General features: G+C 37.1%; 1 protein-coding gene across 3 annotated transcripts; it reads left to right on the forward strand.

Moving 5' to 3' along the window:
* Positions 1-1,147: 1,147 nt before the first annotated feature.
* LOC149831630 (uncharacterized) lies at positions 1,148-15,905 on the forward strand. Of its 3 annotated transcripts, XR_016433302.1 has the most exons (6): positions 1,148-1,709; positions 2,165-3,151; positions 14,666-14,713; positions 14,793-15,359; positions 15,469-15,517; positions 15,716-15,905. XR_016433302.1 is itself a non-coding variant. In XM_090014028.1 (4 exons), the coding sequence occupies exons 1-4, from the start codon at positions 1,509-1,511 to the stop codon at positions 15,291-15,293; spliced, it is 1,737 nt and encodes a 578-aa protein (XP_089870154.1). In that variant the 5' UTR covers positions 1,148-1,508; the 3' UTR covers positions 15,294-15,905. The 3 variants fall into 3 exon arrangements, 1 of the variants encoding a protein (XP_089870154.1); XR_016433301.1 differs by having other exon boundaries at positions 14,793-15,517; XM_090014028.1 differs by having other exon boundaries at positions 14,793-15,905.
* The last annotated feature ends 2,538 nt before the right edge of the window (positions 15,906-18,443 follow it).

An 18,443-nucleotide genomic window follows, 5' to 3' on the forward strand; every position in this document is an offset into this window, starting at 1 on the left:
TTTCATGACTCGAGATAGGACCCAAACTTGAACCCAGTTAAAACTTATATGGGCTGGTCCGGGTTAACCCTAACCCAGCCCTGACCTGACCCGACCCGACCCGTTGACAACCCTAGGGTCAAGTATGAAGCCAGTAAGAGTGAACTATATATAGTACCAAAACGAAGACACCAACAACGCTGCAGCCAGTTCTGCAAAGCTAGCCATTGAAAAAAAATCACAAACGGGATCCAAATCCATGGACTTATATAAAAGCAACATTTCAAACGCTTTAGAAAAAATAGGATGCGCTTGAATGCACCCAAAGATCCACGGACATGGTGCTCAAGGTCAGATCTAATGTGTAGCCCGCAGAAGATCTGACGTCCATGCAAATTGGGACAGATCTGAGATTGCCAAAACAATGTAATTCTATGGTTCTTTGGTTCAACCAGAAAACCAAGATTTTGAGATCCTTGAATCCCAGTTCCGAGCAATTCAAACTTACCCTAAAGAAAAACTGGATTCCAAACTAGTCATTGATTCATGAGCACTCAGAATTGATCACCAGACCCAGCAATTGGATCTGGACCTACCTGATATGGCAATTGTGGATTCAATCAAGGGTCATGCATAGGGCTGAAAAACAATCTGAGCCGCTCGTGGATGTTAAGCTTGAAGAGCTCATTCAAACTCATAAAATAGGTTGGGCATAATGAACATGAACATTAATAGGTACTCAGCTCGGCTCAACTTGTAAAATCTTACTTGTTAGGCAGTAATAAATATGTTATAGATAAACCAAAGGGGGCTCCGCTTGCCGGGTAAGAGCAGTTAGTGCACGTCATCTTGTGTTGTGATGTTACAAGTTCAAAACCTAATGATATCGTTGTATATAGCTGGTAGGGTTTTTCTAACCCCAGTTAGACTGTCAAAAAATATGTATATATATTTTTCGTGATCCTTCAGAGATTTAAAACAATTTATTTTTTCTATAAACAAGCCCGCTCAAGCTCGTCTTGTTTAACTCGTGCTATATTATTAGCTGAATTTGGCTTGTTCAGCATGCATGGACTCTACGGTCTCACGTTGGTACTCGTAGCCCTAAAATGGGTCCTTACCAAACCGAGAAACCAATGAAATGGTAGAGATTAGAGACCACTGAATCAGAGAGAGAGAGAGAACTGGTAAATAAGTTCCGGACCTACCTGACCCTCCTAAATGTGTGTGTCGCATTGTTATTGGTAAACCCTAAAATATAGGGTGTCCTCACCGTACTGATATACCATCAAAACCCACAGAGCGTAGAGAGAGAGAGAGAGAGAGACAGAAAGAGAGGAGGGGGGCCGTTTCTTGTGTTCTATAGTTTTTGCTTTTTGGGGGTGTGTGAAGCGCTGAAACTGTGCTTCAAGCAAACCCTAAAGAATCCTGTAATTCGAGAGAGATAGGGAGAGAGAGAGAGGCATCATCCCGTTTTGAGGAGATTGGTAGTTGGGGGATTTCTCTCTCCTGTTGGTTTTTCGGGGGAGATGGCGGAGGCCAAGAGCGAGGATCGGAGCGAGAGCAGCGACTACACGTCGGAGGACGAGGGGACGGAGGACTACCGGAGGGGAGGCTACCACTCCATCCGGATCGGTGACACCTTCAAGGGCGGCTCCTACGTCGTCCAGAGCAAGCTCGGCTGGGGCCATTTCTCCACCGTTTGGCTCGCCTGGGACACCCAACACAACGTCCGTACATTGTCTTCTGCTCCCACCTACTCTCTCTCTGTCTCTCTTTCTTCCTTTCATCTCGGTTCTAGAGTTTTCTGGATTCCCCATTTTTCCTTGAATCGGTGGTTGGAGATTTTGAGCTTCAAAAGTTCATTTTTTTTGGTTTGGATGCAATTTTTTTCTGAATTGTTTGGATCTGTTATTATATAGACGATTGCAAAATCGTCGTTTTTCTGTTCTCTTTTTTTGCAAAACTTTATCTTTTTTTCTTTTTTTACTTTTTGAGGGTTTTCATAGTGCATTGTGTTTGTAGTTTTAATTATAGACAATTGGGTAGTGTTAAAAATGAATTTTTGGGGTGTCTCTGTAGATGTTTTTTGTATTTATTTTTTGGTTTTTATTGAAATCTTGCATTTTGGGTTATTTGGAGAAGTAATGGTTGATACCCACTTGTTGGTTTTTGGTGTTTTTAGAGATATGTAGCGTTGAAAGTTCAGAAGAGTGCCCAACACTACACAGAAGCAGCCATGGATGAGATTACGATTCTTAAACAAATATCAGAGGGCGATCCAGACGATAGCAAGTGCGTTGTTAAGTTGTTGGATCACTTCAAGCATTCTGGGCCGAATGGACAGCATGTCTGTATGGTGTTTGAGTATTTGGGAGATAATCTGCTGACGCTCATTAAGTATACCGACTATAGAGGAGTGCCACTCCATATGGTTAAAGAAATTTGTTACTATATTTTGGTGGGGTTGGATTACTTGCATCGGCAACTTTCTGTTATACACACTGATCTGAAACCAGAGAATATTTTACTACTTTCTATGATAGACCCATCCAAGGATTCGAGGCGGTCGGGTGCTCCTCTGATCCTTCCCACTAATAAGGACAAGACAACCTTTTCTGTGAACTCTGGGGTTGTAAAAGATGTGAAGAGCGCGAATGGTGATTTGACAAGGAACCAGAAGAAAAAGATCAAGCGGAAGGCTAAGAAATCTGCACAAGATTGTACAGGTAGTGGGGTCAATCAAGATGCAGAATTGGATGGCAAGAGTGATCCGACTGGTGAAGATTCCTCTGGTACAAAATTAGATGGGAAATATCCCGAGGATCTACCTGAAAGTTCTGCCAGAAAATCCAGTCCATTGGATTCCAACAATAAGAAGGAAACAGGGCACGCCAACCGCACACATAAAAGGAGTCGTTCTACACGACAAAAGCTCCTGAGCTCACTTGATTTGAAGTGCAAATTGGTTGATTTTGGAAATGCTTGTTGGGTTTACAAACAATTTACAAGTGACATCCAGACACGACAATACAGGTGCCCTGAGGTTCTCCTTGGGTCTAAGTACTCTACCTCGGCAGATCTATGGTCCTTTGCATGCATCTGTTTTGAGCTTTCAACTGGGGATGTTCTTTTTGATCCTCATAGTGGCGACAATTTTGATAGGGATGAGGTATTTCAATCCTTTGTCATCACATTTTTAGAAGAAATTTTGCTATTCACTGTTTTTGCCTCTCTTTTGTTATATTTTAATTTTTCTTTTTTTGAGAGAACTATTTAGGCTGCTCTATATCACCTGCACACAAATTGTCAAATTAAAAATTATGGTCAAATTACTGGTTTAGCATCACGAGTAGCAGGACTTGGTAGGCTGCTCCTCCATTCCTTCATTGAGGATCATATTCCCACACCAACTCTTTGTCTCGCAGTACTGAAGTGATAGCTGATATACTGATGGGTATTAGCTTAACTGGTGGTAGGCTGATCTTGTTGTATTTTTCAACCCATAGTGTCTATATTTGGTCTAACATTGGGCTCTTTTCTAAAGTTTAGGATGCCTCATGCACATCCTTTTTGTTTATTCTTTTTCTTTTCTGTGGTAACGCCTGCCTTTGTTTTCAATTGAGGGACATTTTTATTTATGCTAGTAATTCTCATTCTTGTTGTAATTTCTCAAAACATTGAAGACAAATGAAAATCACTATTTGTCTACATGGCAGGTTCTTTCAAGGGAAATGAGCTCCGTGCTAAGGGATAACTGACTAATAACTATTATAAGTTTAAAACCACCATATTATTCATTATAAGTTTAAAATTTTGATCATAATAGCAACTTGTTATTATTGTCATCCTTTTGATATGGTGACATTATATCAAATACGACAGATTATATTAAAATAGGAATGTTAAAATCATCCCTTTGTCATTGTGTTTATTGTGATATCATGCAAGGTCATTTTTTTTGGTCCTTTCTTTCCCATGGAATTCTTTTTGTTATGGGCTGCGTGTGATAGTTGATAAGGGTAACATATTTAATAGGGAGCATGAGGCTAGTCAAGGATAGTAATCTACCTAACATCTTATAACTTGTTAGTGGCTACCGTTTGATCAATTTCTGAAATATTCATATATTTATAAAATGAAATTTGTAGCAAGTTTTTTCATTAATTTAGAAGTCACATTATAAATTGCCAACAATTCACAACTTTCAAAAAATGACAAACTGTGTATCACAAATCAGTAGAGTATGTAGATGTTGACCACTAAAACAATAAAATCAAAATCATGACGTGAAGAAATGTTTCTGTAAGGGATTGTTTGGGGGTCGTTCTTAATATATTAAGAAAAACAAATTAGTTCTGTTCAGATGAGAAACTATTTCAAACAACTTTTGGATGTAAATATCTTTTGATGTTGTTAATAAACGTAACACCATGACCAATTATCACATAACCAGCAGCCATGCAGCTCCATGGCCCCCAAAATTATCACATTTATCTTCTGCATGTGTCAATATGCAAACTAATACCACACTCAAAACCATTTTTTTCGCAATTTAACTGATTAATCATCCTTAAAACTGGTCTTTTCTCTTTGACTGATTGAAATTATACCCATATCAGATCTGAACCATCTATTTCTGATATTGCACACCAAAAGTTATCTACTTCTAATTTTTTAAGTTGTTCATGCATTTTTCTTCTTTTGCAGCCATTACATGTAACATTCTTTTGTTTAAATTAAAAGAAAAACTGTTAGAAACCCTAGGAAAGACAGGAATAACGGCATAGATGAATGCTGAGCAAAACCTGACCTGACTCTTTGACATCATGCTTAAAGAAGGAGAATGAGATCTCCTCATTCTCTTTTTGTCACATGATTCATGCAATCTATGTTCCTTCTCGCATGGAAAGGTCTTTTTCACCCTAAAAAAATTTATTCTTTGAGGAGATCTTGCTCTTGCAAATCACATCCACTTCTGTGACATTGAGATCGATTATCCTCCCTCATCATATCTAATTCTTGTTGTCCCTTGTTATCATGGAACTCGTCACTAAACACGCGCAAGGGCTAGGTGTAAGAGTTTGTGCACAAGGCCTTGTCATATGCATAACTCATTGGTTCATCCTAGACACAACCTGCCACAGCTTTTCAGTATGCTGCTGTAGGAGGAAAGGAGATGGTAGTGCTGCTATGGTTTGAGAGGAGAGAGCCATGGGTGGATTGATTCATTGGAAGAAGAGGAAGAGGAGGGGCAAGAAAAATGTTTTTTTTGGTGATGAGTGATAAAAAATAAAGTAATAACCAATTATTAAAAGGCATATGCGTAGACAGAAACAACACCTCTTAGCTTCGCTCACTTTTGAAAGGACTAATTCTATTTATTGTTGTTAAAGTAAAAAACTATAACTAAAATATCCAAACAAATTTTAGGTTAAGCACAGATTTACCAGAAGCTTCTTAGATAAGTGGGAAGCGCGCTTGTTGAAAATTGCTTCAGAAGTGTGCCACTCCTTGCTTTCGAAACTTGATGCGAATTTCAATTCTCCCATGCTTTTCCTATGCTTTCTGCATGCTTTGTCCATGCTTTTTATATGTTCTCTTGCACTTCTTTTCATGTTTTTTTATGTGTTTCCTCTCAGGCTTCCCACTCACACTTCCCATATGCCTTTGCTAAATTGTTAGCATTTTTAGATTTTGATAAATTTAATTTACACTAAAAAATCATGAAATTTGAAAATAGTTATTTTTATTTTAGTTTATATTTGCATTCAATTCTCATATCACTTCCATTTTTATTCCTCGCTTTTCTCTTCCTATACATTCTTGCTTCTCACTTTTGCTTATCATTTTCCACTTCCACTTCTAATCTAACAACCTTGGTTAAGAACTACACATTGTTTAGGGAAGCGGGCAACTTAAAAATGCAAGAAGCGTGAAGTGGAAGTGTTTAGAATGCGCTAAGAAAGCGAAAAGGGGGAAGCACTATGGAAGCAAAAGAAGCGACATTTAAGTAGATAAATATATAAAAAATAACAAAAAAGACCGGTGTGTCCACTCTAGTCTGTACCCATCACTGTAACATATTCAAGCAATCACCGTTAATTTATTTACCAGATCATATAGGTTATGGACAAATAAACATTAAAACTATAAAAAAAACAAGAAAATATTTTCATAATCCATTCCATCCATTCACACATAATCATGATTAAGCAAAAAAAGCACAAAGGTGCTTTTTAAGTAAGAAGAAAAATAACATAAACTATTTAGTAAGTTTTAAGTATCTATCATAAATAACTTGCAATAAATTGTTAGTTAAATAACACAAACAAGGGTGTTTTTTTGGTTAATGCATGTTTGAAAGTTTGGGAACAGGTGAGGAACTCGAAAGGCCATCTTTTTTAACATTACTAGATCAACGGCCGGGGCAATGAAGGCAAACAATCCTCATCCAATCAAGAGGGTGAGAGATCATAAGATCCAAAAATATATTTAATACATATAAAATTTAAGGTGAAAGAAAATAATACTTATCTAACCTCTCAGAGAGAGAGAGTGTGTTCCCATAAAATTCTCTTCTAGTAGCTTTAAAATTATCTATAACTTTAGGTAACTTCCATTTAATTTTGGTAAGACTCTCTCTCTCTAGTAAACCTCAGGAGTTTAACTTTGGTAATTTTGTTAAGCTTTCCTAATCTTTCTCTCTCTGATAATGTAACCTCCCTCTCTCTCTTTGATAATGTAACCTCCCTCTCTCTCCAATGTCCTCATCTAGATAAGTTTTTCTAGCCTCTCTCTCTCTCTCTCTCTCTCTCTTGTGCGTGATGGGGGCATTATGACACAATATATTTAGAATCTAAAAAAGACGTTTGACCTAATAAAACTTCTATGTTATTTCTAAAAAGTTTCTAAAGCCAACTATTTTGGTGCACCAATGCCCCTCTTCCATCTTCAAGTAGTAGTAAGAAAGGCCACCTGAACCACCATTGCCTTTTTGACTTCTCTAGAGCACCCCATATGTCGATTTTGTTGGCTTGGACAGTGGGCAACGATGAGAAAATAAAGATTGGTCTTGTGTGCAGTGGACCATAACAAGACAATAAGGGGAAAGAGCCTGTCGATCTCTCTTCCTCTTTTACATTTAAGAAAGAGGCTGTCCAAAACACTTAGCCAAAAAAAAAGTTGATTTATAATATTAAAACATGGCAAGTAAAGCAAGCCAAAATTTTGAAAGTAATTTAAAAGTTGATTTATAATATTAAAAGATAATTGATTTGCCCACAAGGCTCTGCAAACCTGGCTAGATGTGTCGGCTTGAGACGTTCAAGTTGGAAGATGTCACAAGTTTGATACTTGGGGTTGGTGTCCTCTGTTGCAAGGCAGAAGTAGTAGGTTCTCTGGTGGGCGAGGGGCATAGCCTCATGGTTGTATGATGTTAGGTGTAGTGACCATAGTGCAGTAGGACTTTCCTGTGTGTGGCAGGTCTCCTGACTAAGACACTGGATTCTTTGTGCAATAACTGGAAAAAGTCAGAATCGATTTAAATTATTAAAGATGAGAACTTGATGTAGTAGAATAATCGGTTGATGAGAAGATTGAAGATGGAAAGCAAAAGTTAAAACTATTAAAAAGGGCAAGTGATTCAAAATATTAAAGAAATAAGAAATAATTAAAAAAATTAAAAACAATGATTTAAAATATTAAAAAATTTAAAATTTTTAATCACTTTTCATCTTTTAATATTTTGCATCACTTGCCATTGATGGCAAGTATTATCTTTTTCTACTCATAATTTAAAATTTTTCGAATTTCTTATCATTGAATTACAAGGTACTTCCAATATAAAAATATTTAAAAAATGGCAAGCAATTAAAGATGAAAAACATTAAAATTTACTTGCCATTTGTTATATTTAAAGTTACATGCCATTTATGATATTTAAATCATAGTCACAGATATAGGCGATATTTTGATAATATAGTGATAATATAACTATAAATTCATAAAATGATATTAAAGACAAAATATCATGATATTTTGAAAATATCAGAAATTTGTTTTCACGATAATATCGTGATAATATCATGATTATGAGTTACCTTTTACTTTTTTATTTCTTTTCTATATCTTAACTACATTTTCTTCTTTCTTTTATATATTTTACTTAATTTTTTTATTATATGTGTATTTCATTATCTAAATGCGTTATTTTTCATACTTATTTCTACTATTTTTATATTTTTTAAATGTTTTTAAGCACCAAATTTTTCTTGAGATTTATCAACTAAACCTATATTATCACAAGAAATTGCCAAGATATAGCCAAGAACGATATTTGTGGCTATGATTTAAATCAATTGCCACTTTTAATGTTTTAAATCACTTGTTATTTGATAGCAAGTAATTCAATTTATAATTTTCAATTACTTATCATTTTTTAATCTTTTAAATCATTTGTAATTCAATTGAAAGTTATGTCACATGGGTGCGGGTGCGACACGGGTGCGGTGCAATTTCAAAAATTTTGGACATGGGGACACGACTATATATATATATATGTATATATATATATAATATATCCAATGTGTGCATATATGTGGATATTGTCCTCTAAAGTTTGGCACCAACATGAGTGTTTTTACAAACTTTGCAAATTATACTTTTGCCCTTGCAGAAAGGGGGGCTTATGTTTGAGACTCATGCTATATATATATATATATATTTTAAAAAAGATATCAAAAGATCATTTTTTTTGTTTTTTGCCCTAAAAATGGACATTTTTGAACTCAGTCATCGTTGATCGAGTCCAAAACAAGGACAAACTCGGCATCGACTTGTTGACCGAGTCCGACTCGGCGTTGACCGAGTTCGGCCCGTGTCCGTGTCCGCACCCGTGTCAGGGCGTGTCGACTCGGGTGCGGCACCTCCTTAGCCGAGTCTGTGTGACTTAGATTGAAAGTAACTCAAATTTTTATTTAGTTTTAGTTTCTACTTTTTATTTTAAAATAGGTTAATTTTTATTTAATTATTTAAAGAATTATTTGCCAAATTTTAAATATTTAAATATCCTTCCATTTAATGACAAACAATTCAATTTATTTTAATGTTCTAAATTAATTGCCCTATGTTGGCAAGTAATTCAAAATAAAAAATTAAATTAAATGGAATGTAATTTTTGTTATTTTATTTTTTAAATTACTTGCCATTTTTTATAATTTTGATATTTTTAAATATCTTGAGGTTTAATATCAAGTAGTTAAAAAATAAAAAATATTATTTAGCAAGTTATTCAAAAATTAAAATTTGAAATACTTGTAATTAAGTGGCAACTAGCAAGTGATTAAATAATAAAATATTAAAACTAGGATTTAAAGTGGTTGGATGTTCATTTTGTCATTTTTTTATGAGAAAATTGAAAAAGCTCAAGTGTTGTAAACTTATCCACCAAGGCCTTTTTTTAATAAAGGGGAGAAACCACTGCTATGGTTTAGACATCCCATTATGGGTTGGGAGTTGCCATGTTGATTGTGGCCCCTTGCCTGTAGTGCAAAACTCCACGAATAACCCCCTTGCACATGGAGGGTAGCTTCCTATTGGCTTTAGTCTTGTGCTATGTCACACAAACTCTTCTAACAGGGCACCGCACCTGCGTCGCACCCGCACCCGCACCCATGTGGGTGCGACACTTGGACATGGCTTCCTCTGTGTCAGGTGAAGTCAACCACAAGGTCCATTTTTGTTCAAAAGTAGATTCGGTTAACCCTAACCAAGTCTAGTTATATCTATATTATGTATATAGATACATAAATGCACACACATACACGTAGGGTTAACTTAAAACTGTTCAAAATTATATATATACCCTCCCTGCACCCCCGCACCCAAGTTTTTTAAAGTGCCGAATCGCTGCATCCGCATCCGCATCCGCACCCACACCTATGTGACATAGGTCTTGTGACAAGGGTGATTCACCCTGGGTATCTGAAGTCTTAACATCCTTTCTAGTTAAACACCATAAGTTGATCCACCAGGCCATGGCAAGTGGAGTCCTTGTGGGCTTGTTTAGGCCTTGGCAAGAGCAAACATTTGGAGTTGAAAAGTACATATTCATGTTCATTGTCTATATAACTTGAGAAGGTTAGGCAGAGACTCGGGAGTGTTAACATGAGTGGTACGAGTCTTTGGTCACATTCTCGTAATGTATGATGATATTAGAAAAAATTTTCTGTTACTAAACAATGGCAGTTACATAAATTTTCTTGTAGCTTTTTATATTTTATTAAGAGTTTTTCCTGCATAATCCTCGATATGCTAGGCCAATTCTCTGCCTGAAGCTCTGCTTCCCTTCCATTCTTTCATCTTCTCTCCTTATTCACATTTTAAAGGGCATTGACTCCCTTTGCAAAAGGTATGCCATGCTTATCAAGCATGGATGGTTCATTTCTTGTGAAATTGGTTTCATTACTTCACTTGACTAAATGCTATGTAACATAGGCACGTCAATGCACCTGTCGTACCTGTGTTGACACGGATACGGGTACTGGACATGGTGCAAGTATGTGTTGGGTCGGGTCCAACCCTGACCCGACCCAACACGACCAAAATAACATATTTCTTTTTTGTGTTTTGACCTGGGTCAAAGGGCAGGGCCATTTTGGTCCCCACCTTGACCCCGATAAACCCTACCCCCCATTCTTATTGAATTTTGAATAAACTAATCTTGTTTGCTGTTACTTTGTTGTTAAATATTAAATTAATTTATTGTTGTTGGAATTTGATTCCTTGAAATTTGTATTTATGTGAAATATCTTGTAATATGTGAGTGTATATAATATATATAGCTCTGTACCCACATTTTTTAGAATTGTTGTATCGTACCCGCACAAGTACACTTACCCATGTGACATAGACTTAATGGTTATTTATCAGAAAGAATAAAAGGACATAAGGTGCCCTAAAATTTTAAAAAACATCATATCTTTGAGAGTCAACATAAAGCTCTTGCAAAGGTGAGTGGGGTTTGGGATGTTACGACAATGAACCCATACATGATACTTCAAGTACAAGGTTTTGATGATGAGCAAGTGGAATCAACTGCATTTCAGCTAAGGCTATGAAGAAATTGAAGAATTCGATGAAGAATCTTTGAAGACTAGTGTGCAAATGTTTAATTCATTAAAAGTCTTAGATTCTTGTAGGAGCCTTACTTAGAGTGCATATTTAGGTTGTATTTCACCTTAAAAGTCTTTAGAAAAACTTTTCTAAAAGAAACACTTTTGAAAATCTTTTTAGAAACTCTTTTCTTAATTTTTCATGTTTATTAGTCGACCAATAGACTTACCAGTCGACTAATCCTTTCGCGCCATATTTTCTAAAAAGTCATTCTTGTCAAATTAGTCGACCGAAGATTTTATCAGTCGACTGGACAGAATGTCTGTTTTCTGGAAAATTAGCAGCAATCGACTAATGATTTTATCAGTCGACTGAACAGAACATGTGTTTTCTGAAAATTTAGCAGCAGTCGACTAATGCTTTTTATCAGTTGACCGAACAGAATGTTTGTTTTTCAGAAGTTTTTAGCAGCAGTCGACTAAAAGGTTTTTCAGTCTACTGATGATATTATCAGTCGACTAACTTTTCTCAAGTCGACTAAGTTTCAAAAGTTCAGATTTTCAAACGGCTCGATTAACAGATCAGTCGACCGACGATAACTGTCAGTCTACTAATAACTAACTATTAGTCGACTAACTGATGTTTCAGTCGACTAATTTTACCGTTTTCCTAAAACTTCACAAAGGCGTGTCTTTTCATTTTTCAAACGTTTTGATCGTTCGAAATGGACTGTTTTGACACCCTTTCATACTCTCAACGTATGAAATCTTTTAACTATAAATATGAGTGCATTTTACACTAAAAAACACAGAGAAACAACAAGAATTCAATTGATTTGAATCATTTACTTATTGCTTTTCACTTCTATTCATTCAAGTATTTGTTTTCTCACTCACGTGATATTTTCACTTCAATTTTTCACTCAAATCACTTTGAAAGATAGTGAATTCGTGAGTAGAGTGTTTCAACAACCTCAAAAGCCAATTGCATCTCATTTGCATTCAAAAGGAAGGCTCATAGGTTGTATTGTAAGTTGTTATTTCTTTTATGTAAAAAGAAGGACTCCTTGGTGTAAAGGAGTTGTTTGCTTTCAGTAGGATTGTTACTGAAAGTGGGACCGGTTATGGTCTGTGTGATCTTGTAGTTTACAAGGTTGATAGTGGAAAATCTCAAGCGGGTTTTGCTTGGGGACTGGATGTAGGTCGGGTTAGACCGAACCAGGATAAAATCTTGTGTTCTTTGTGTGTTTGCTTTTCGATTTGCAAAATCATTCTATATTCCGCAGAATTTTTTTTAAAAGCACTATTCACCCCCCCTCTAGTGCTCGTTGCCTCGATCCTAGTTCACTTTCATGGGTGTCATCTGCTCTTGCTGCCTCTGAAATGCTTTATTGTTTATTGTCTCCATAAAAAAACAATAGAAATTCTCTTATTATGTTTTGGATGAGTAATTTGCACATCCAAGATAATCTTGAATATGATTTGTAAAAAGTGCTTTATTCCTATTCTATGTAATCAAAATCGGCGACTAGGCTCCAACTTGACTGCCTAGTCGGGCTAGGTGCAGCCCCACTGCTTAGGCATTGATGTAGGCGGTAGGGCACATTCGCAGAGATAGCATTGTCCTTTTTTTGTACCTATATATATATATATATCTAGAGAGAGAGAGAGAGAGAGAGAGAGAGAGAGAGAGAGAGAGAGAGAGAGAGAGAGAGAGAGAGAGAGAGAGACTTTGTGTTTCTTGTGTTTCTTCTGTATACTCTATGTTTAAGGTTTAAATTTTTATTTTTACTCATTTCAGATTAGCGGTTTTAAATTTTTTATTAAAAACAGCAATTTAAAGGGATTCTTCTACTGCAAGTGCTAGCAGATCTGATCAACAAGATAATTATGAATAAAATATATGATGTTGTAGAGCAAAAATTACAGTTTTATGATGCATCAAGGCATGCTATATTTTGTTCGTAAATGATTAATTTCATGATAAATGCATGTTTGCTATTAATTGTAGCAGTTCATTGTATATATATATTTTGGTACTGACTAGGCCGGGTAATCCTGCATGGTTTCAACTAGGCCTTTTAAGGGTCTAACAACTAGTGCTTTTGACTACATAGTTCTTATTGTATGTGAGCTGAAAATGGTGGAACATTTAAGGCAATGTGCCAGCTTATTTGATATAATGAAACATCATTATTTGACATGTTCTTACAGCCAAGTGTGTCGGGGAAATGTGGTTTGTGTTTGCTTTTGAGTCTCATGTTTTCTTTTTACCTGCCAGGCTGTGATATATATGGGATGAAGGAAAAAGAAAATTATACTGAGTACATGAAAAAACAATACTTGCCATATCCCACGGATGCTCTTTGACTCTTGTTCAGTCATATTGGAAACTTCATAAAAATGCCATATCCCTGTATCCACATCCATATCCATGTGACGTGGCTCTATGTACAATTGTACATCCTGAATAAGTTGTTCAAGGATGATGTCAATATTAGAGAGAGGTCATATGCAAGAACGTCTATTAGATCAATACAGTGTCAGATGTAGCATAGATGCCGGTTGCTTCTTGTTATAGTTATTCATCTTTCTTTTTTTGCCTTTTTATTTATAGGAGTAAAACTTCAAATACGAACTATATTGTATATAGCATAGTTGAATCTGAATGTGGATTTAGCATGGTTATAGTGGATCCAGCAAGAAAAGGAGTATTAAGTTATTAACAATACTTTTACAAAGCATAAATTGATTGGATTTGATCTGGATCAAAGTATAAATCCTATTAGAAAATACTGATTCAAATCTTAATCTGAATCTAAAAACATGTAACCATGTAAGTTCAAATCCGATCTGAATTTACATTCAGATCTTGTTTAGGATCCAAATTCTAAAATAATTTGTCAGTTTTGGGTTGGATGTTCGACCTAATCCAATCCATTTGCACCCCCTAATGATGGATTTGTTTCCTCGATTATGAGTTGGAGATGGACACTCTTCCCACTTCTGCATGGTAACCGGCTAAGTTACTACACCAGCCTTCCAAGCCTAGGCCCCTCTGGATCTGAGTCCAACAAGGTACATGATGATGGCTGAGCGACGGGTGCAAGTGGATACGATTCAATCAGACCTGCGATCTTGATTCAATATATTTCTCAAATATGATCCAAATGTGTAATCAGACTGGATCCAGAGCTTACTGCACCACATTTGAAAAGATTCTACATGTGTGAAATGCTGATTCTTGTCATATGAAAGACACAAAATGGCATATTTATTGTATATCTCGTTGTTTGTCCATTTGTGATTCCCTTTCCCTTTTGTTATGAACTTTTCTTTATGGAGAAATTTGAAACTGAACTTGTGATTGGCTCAGTGAGATAGAAATGAAACTTAAACGTGCTGTTCTTCAAATAGGATCTGGTATTCATCATCTTCTTAGGTAGTTTCTTCTTGCACTTGAAACACTTGTCATGGTTTCAATCATGTTTATTTCTTAGGGTTAATGATGTATATACAAAAGGATTGAATACAAGAAAGAACTTGTGTTTGAGTATTTTATTCTTTTACAGGACCACCTGGCACTAATGATGGAGCTTCTTGGGATGATGCCTCGCAAAGTAAGGAAGTTATTACTCCCTTAACTTATAATTTTCTGTTATTTGATTTGAATTATAAAAAGCTATTTTTCCTTTGCAGATTGCTCTAGGTGGTCGGTATTCACGAGAAATCTTCAATAGACATGGGGACTTGAGACACATCAGACGCTTACGTTTCTGGCCTTTGGATAAAGTTCTTATCGAGAAGTATGCATTCAGTGAGCAAGATGCAAATGATATTGCGAACTTCCTTATTCCAATACTCGATTTTGTTCCAGAGAAGCGACCAACTGCAGCTCAATTGCTGCTTCACCCCTGGCTCAATGATAGTCCTCGAATCCTTGAACCATTGGCATGTCCACCCCCTCCTGCCACACAGTCCCATTCTGAACCTCATTCTCAATTGCCATCTCAATCCCAATCTCAGCTCCAAAGCCGATCTTTAGACCATGGTATATCTGAGAGGAAGAAGAGAGAGAAAGATGAGAGGGAAGCAATGGAGGCAGGCATTGGAAATATTGCAATTGGTGGTGGTTCAAAATCATTTAGAGAAAACAAGCCTAGTGGAACCAAGATTGCCATTAACCCTTCTTCCAGATAGTGCATTGCCTTGAGCCTTTTGTTGAGTTTATATCATCAGTCAGTGGATGCATTCTTAGCGTGTTTGGTATGGCACCCTTTGGTTTCCTTCCCACTTCTCTATAAATATGTCCAATTGATCCAGTGGCTAAACCGAGTTGTCTATGAACTGTAGACTTCATTAATTATTATTTCAGGAGCCTGCCCTCAAGGTGAGCGATGGAGCACCTGCCTATGAGCACGTGGGTAAGTTTTCTTGTTTGTACAGCCATATAAAATTTGCTTGTTTTGCGATTAAAAAATGCAAAATTAATTCGTGTAAGCGCTACACTTTTGGGGCCACCTGTTGTTACTTCCTAGTATATCTTTGTATTTGCTTGGCTGCAGATCTAGCACTTTGAGCTTCTAACAGTCAATTGATTTTTAGTGTTCCCCTCTTTCCAGGAACGCTGTAGTGACCATGGTTTTGAGGAGAAAAAGAAACACACTACCATTTTTTAACATTATTGTTATGAAGCTTTTTCTTTGGTTTAGTGGATTGTGAAACCCAATTATGCTGGTCTTTATTGTGAGTGATACAACATTTGATGAGTTCAGGCCATAGCCTTTCTATGCATAGAAAAGTACTTGGAAACTGATGAACCCGGTTTCTCTGCATGTTTATGTTTGGCTTGTGCCTTGTAGGGTGAAAATATGTAGGATGTGGGTAGGGTTACCTATCTGAATCATATGAATTCATGAATACTCCAGATCTTGGTTACATCCATATAATAAGTGGGTAGGATATGAATGTCGTATAGTGCCTGCATGAACAAACTGCATCATTGTCGACCCATCTTTGGATGTGGACTAACCTCCAAACCAATCAATATCCGACTTGTTTACTATGCGAAGTATGCATGAGCATTTTTTAAGCCATTCATATTGTCCCGAACCGATCTTTCGGAATAGGGCAAGTTGCAATGCAAAGCTCTATTAAGTGGAAAATGCATCGGTGCGCGTTGGCTTAATCGGTGACATGCAGTGATAGTATGGCATGCTATAGACAACGATATTATTGTTAGTGCATCGTTCTATGACGACATAGACATAGAGCGTTGTTTGATTAAGCAATGTCAGCGGATTAGAGGATGTTGCCTTTGGAGATTTGGTTAAACACCTCTCGGCTTGCAAGATGTTTCACGTGTAGCAGTTGGACGCACGAGGGTGCGTGTGGGTTAGGGTTAATTTCCTAAGAAATCACATTAGGTGATTCCAACCGAGTATGGTGATTCGGGGCTAGACAAGTGAATGTTTAGGCGCTTGAATGAGTCTGGGTGGTGTTCTTCGCTATAGTGTTTAATCATCAATTGGTCTTCGGACTGGGGGGCAGAAGGTCTTGTTCCTTCAGGAACGAGGTTTGGCTGTAACGTGCGCATGAAATTGCAATACGCTTCATGTCATGCAAGACTAAGACAAATTTGTGCTATTTTCAGAAGTGATAGCTGGAATGTGACGATTATGCACCAAGTGGCATGGGCTAGATAGAATTCGTATTTTCGGAATGACAGTTTTTGAAAGCTTTTGCTAGGCAGCTGCGCATGGGGTGGTGCGCAGGGCCAATGAAAATGATTTAATACATGGAAAAGTGTTGGTGTGTGGCCTTGGATCGTTAGACCGGAGAGATTGGGCAGTCTAATGCCATCACGGGTTTGCGAAAGATTTTATGCCCGTGACAGATCGATAAAAAGGTTTGCGGCGGTAAGAAATGACCAATGCATTGCACTGACTTATTGAAAAAGTAAGCCCATGACAAATTGAACTCAGAGTAAAAATATTCATAGATTCATGGAGACCTTGTTGTTTATGGAGTGCGACGCTGAAGATGACAATGATGATTTATTTTGGTTACGCAAATTTGCACAATTGAAGTATTGTTGATCGAGCATAGAAGTAAGATGTTGGCAAGATGGTACGAGACATCTTGACCATGATAAGCAGAAGTGTAAGGTTGTTGTTTGGTTTGTTAAAAGAACGTAGATAAGCCAAAGACTTCTACCAGTGGTGTGTTAGGCTCGCAAGTGGAGCGTGATGTTTGCCTTGTGCATATGGAGAATGCACGTTGGATTCAGTTGGATGAATTTGCACTTTTAGGTACGAGGGACTCAACTAAACGTCTATATTCTCTCACAAGATTATGGGTTAGTGGTGCCCATCTTGAGCAGAATGTTCATTATTTTGATCCCTTGACTTGGTAGTTCCTCTGTGAATTGTGTGTGCGAAAAAAGTTGTTTGTAACTCGTCGATTTAGTTTCTACAAAAATGTTTTGCTGACTTTGGGAGAGAGAGTTAAAATGTGTTGGCTTTGGATGATAGTTGAAGTGTTCAGTGAAATGCCTTTGTGAGGACGAGTGCCCATGAAGACACTTTAAAGGACCACTTTGGAGTGATACGCAAGTAGGCGTCTCCCACTTGAGGACTAGTTTGGATCGTTGAAAAATCGCAAGTTGATGCTTTAAGGGAGTTGATATCCCTGCGGCACGCGTTGGTGGTCATCTTTCTCTGTGAGGATCACAAAATGCTTGAAATTTCCCTTGCTGGGGTTGAAAGGCACCCTAGCCATGAGCATAAAAACAAGTTTTTCGTGCGAACGAGGATGATCTGCTTGTTCATGATACTGCATTGAGGTCTCACAAGCGAAGAATGCTGGATGTTGATAGAGCAGAAGACTGTTATCTAAGTGATTGGAGACGTGCTAAGGAATGAGACTTGGCGTGTTAAAGGTTGTGACGATGGTGGATTAAAATTAGAACAAGTTGAGTAGGTTGAAGAAAAAAAGTAAACCAAAGATAAATACAAAGAAAAACTGACATATCAGTGAAGATTGTATTCTTACCTGTACCGGCATTGTCGATGACGACAATGGTTTGGGTGGGGGGAGAATGTCTCAGACCGATCTTTCGAAATAAGACAAGTTGCAGTGCAGAGCTCTACTGAGTGAAAAATGCATCGAGTGTAGGAACGCACAGTGTGCGTTGGCTTGAACGGTAACGTGCAGTGGTAGCATAGCACGCGATAGGCAATGATATCGTCGTTAGTGCATTGTTGTATGGCGGCACAGATGTAGAGCGTTGTTTGGTTAAGCAGTGCCAACATATCAGAAGATGTTGTCTTTAGAGATTTGGTTAAGGAT

Source organism: Nuphar pumila, chromosome 7, assembly GCF_984573655.1.
Source record: "Nuphar pumila chromosome 7, dmNupPumi1.hap1.1, whole genome shotgun sequence".
Taxonomy (NCBI): domain Eukaryota; kingdom Viridiplantae; phylum Streptophyta; class Magnoliopsida; order Nymphaeales; family Nymphaeaceae; genus Nuphar; species Nuphar pumila.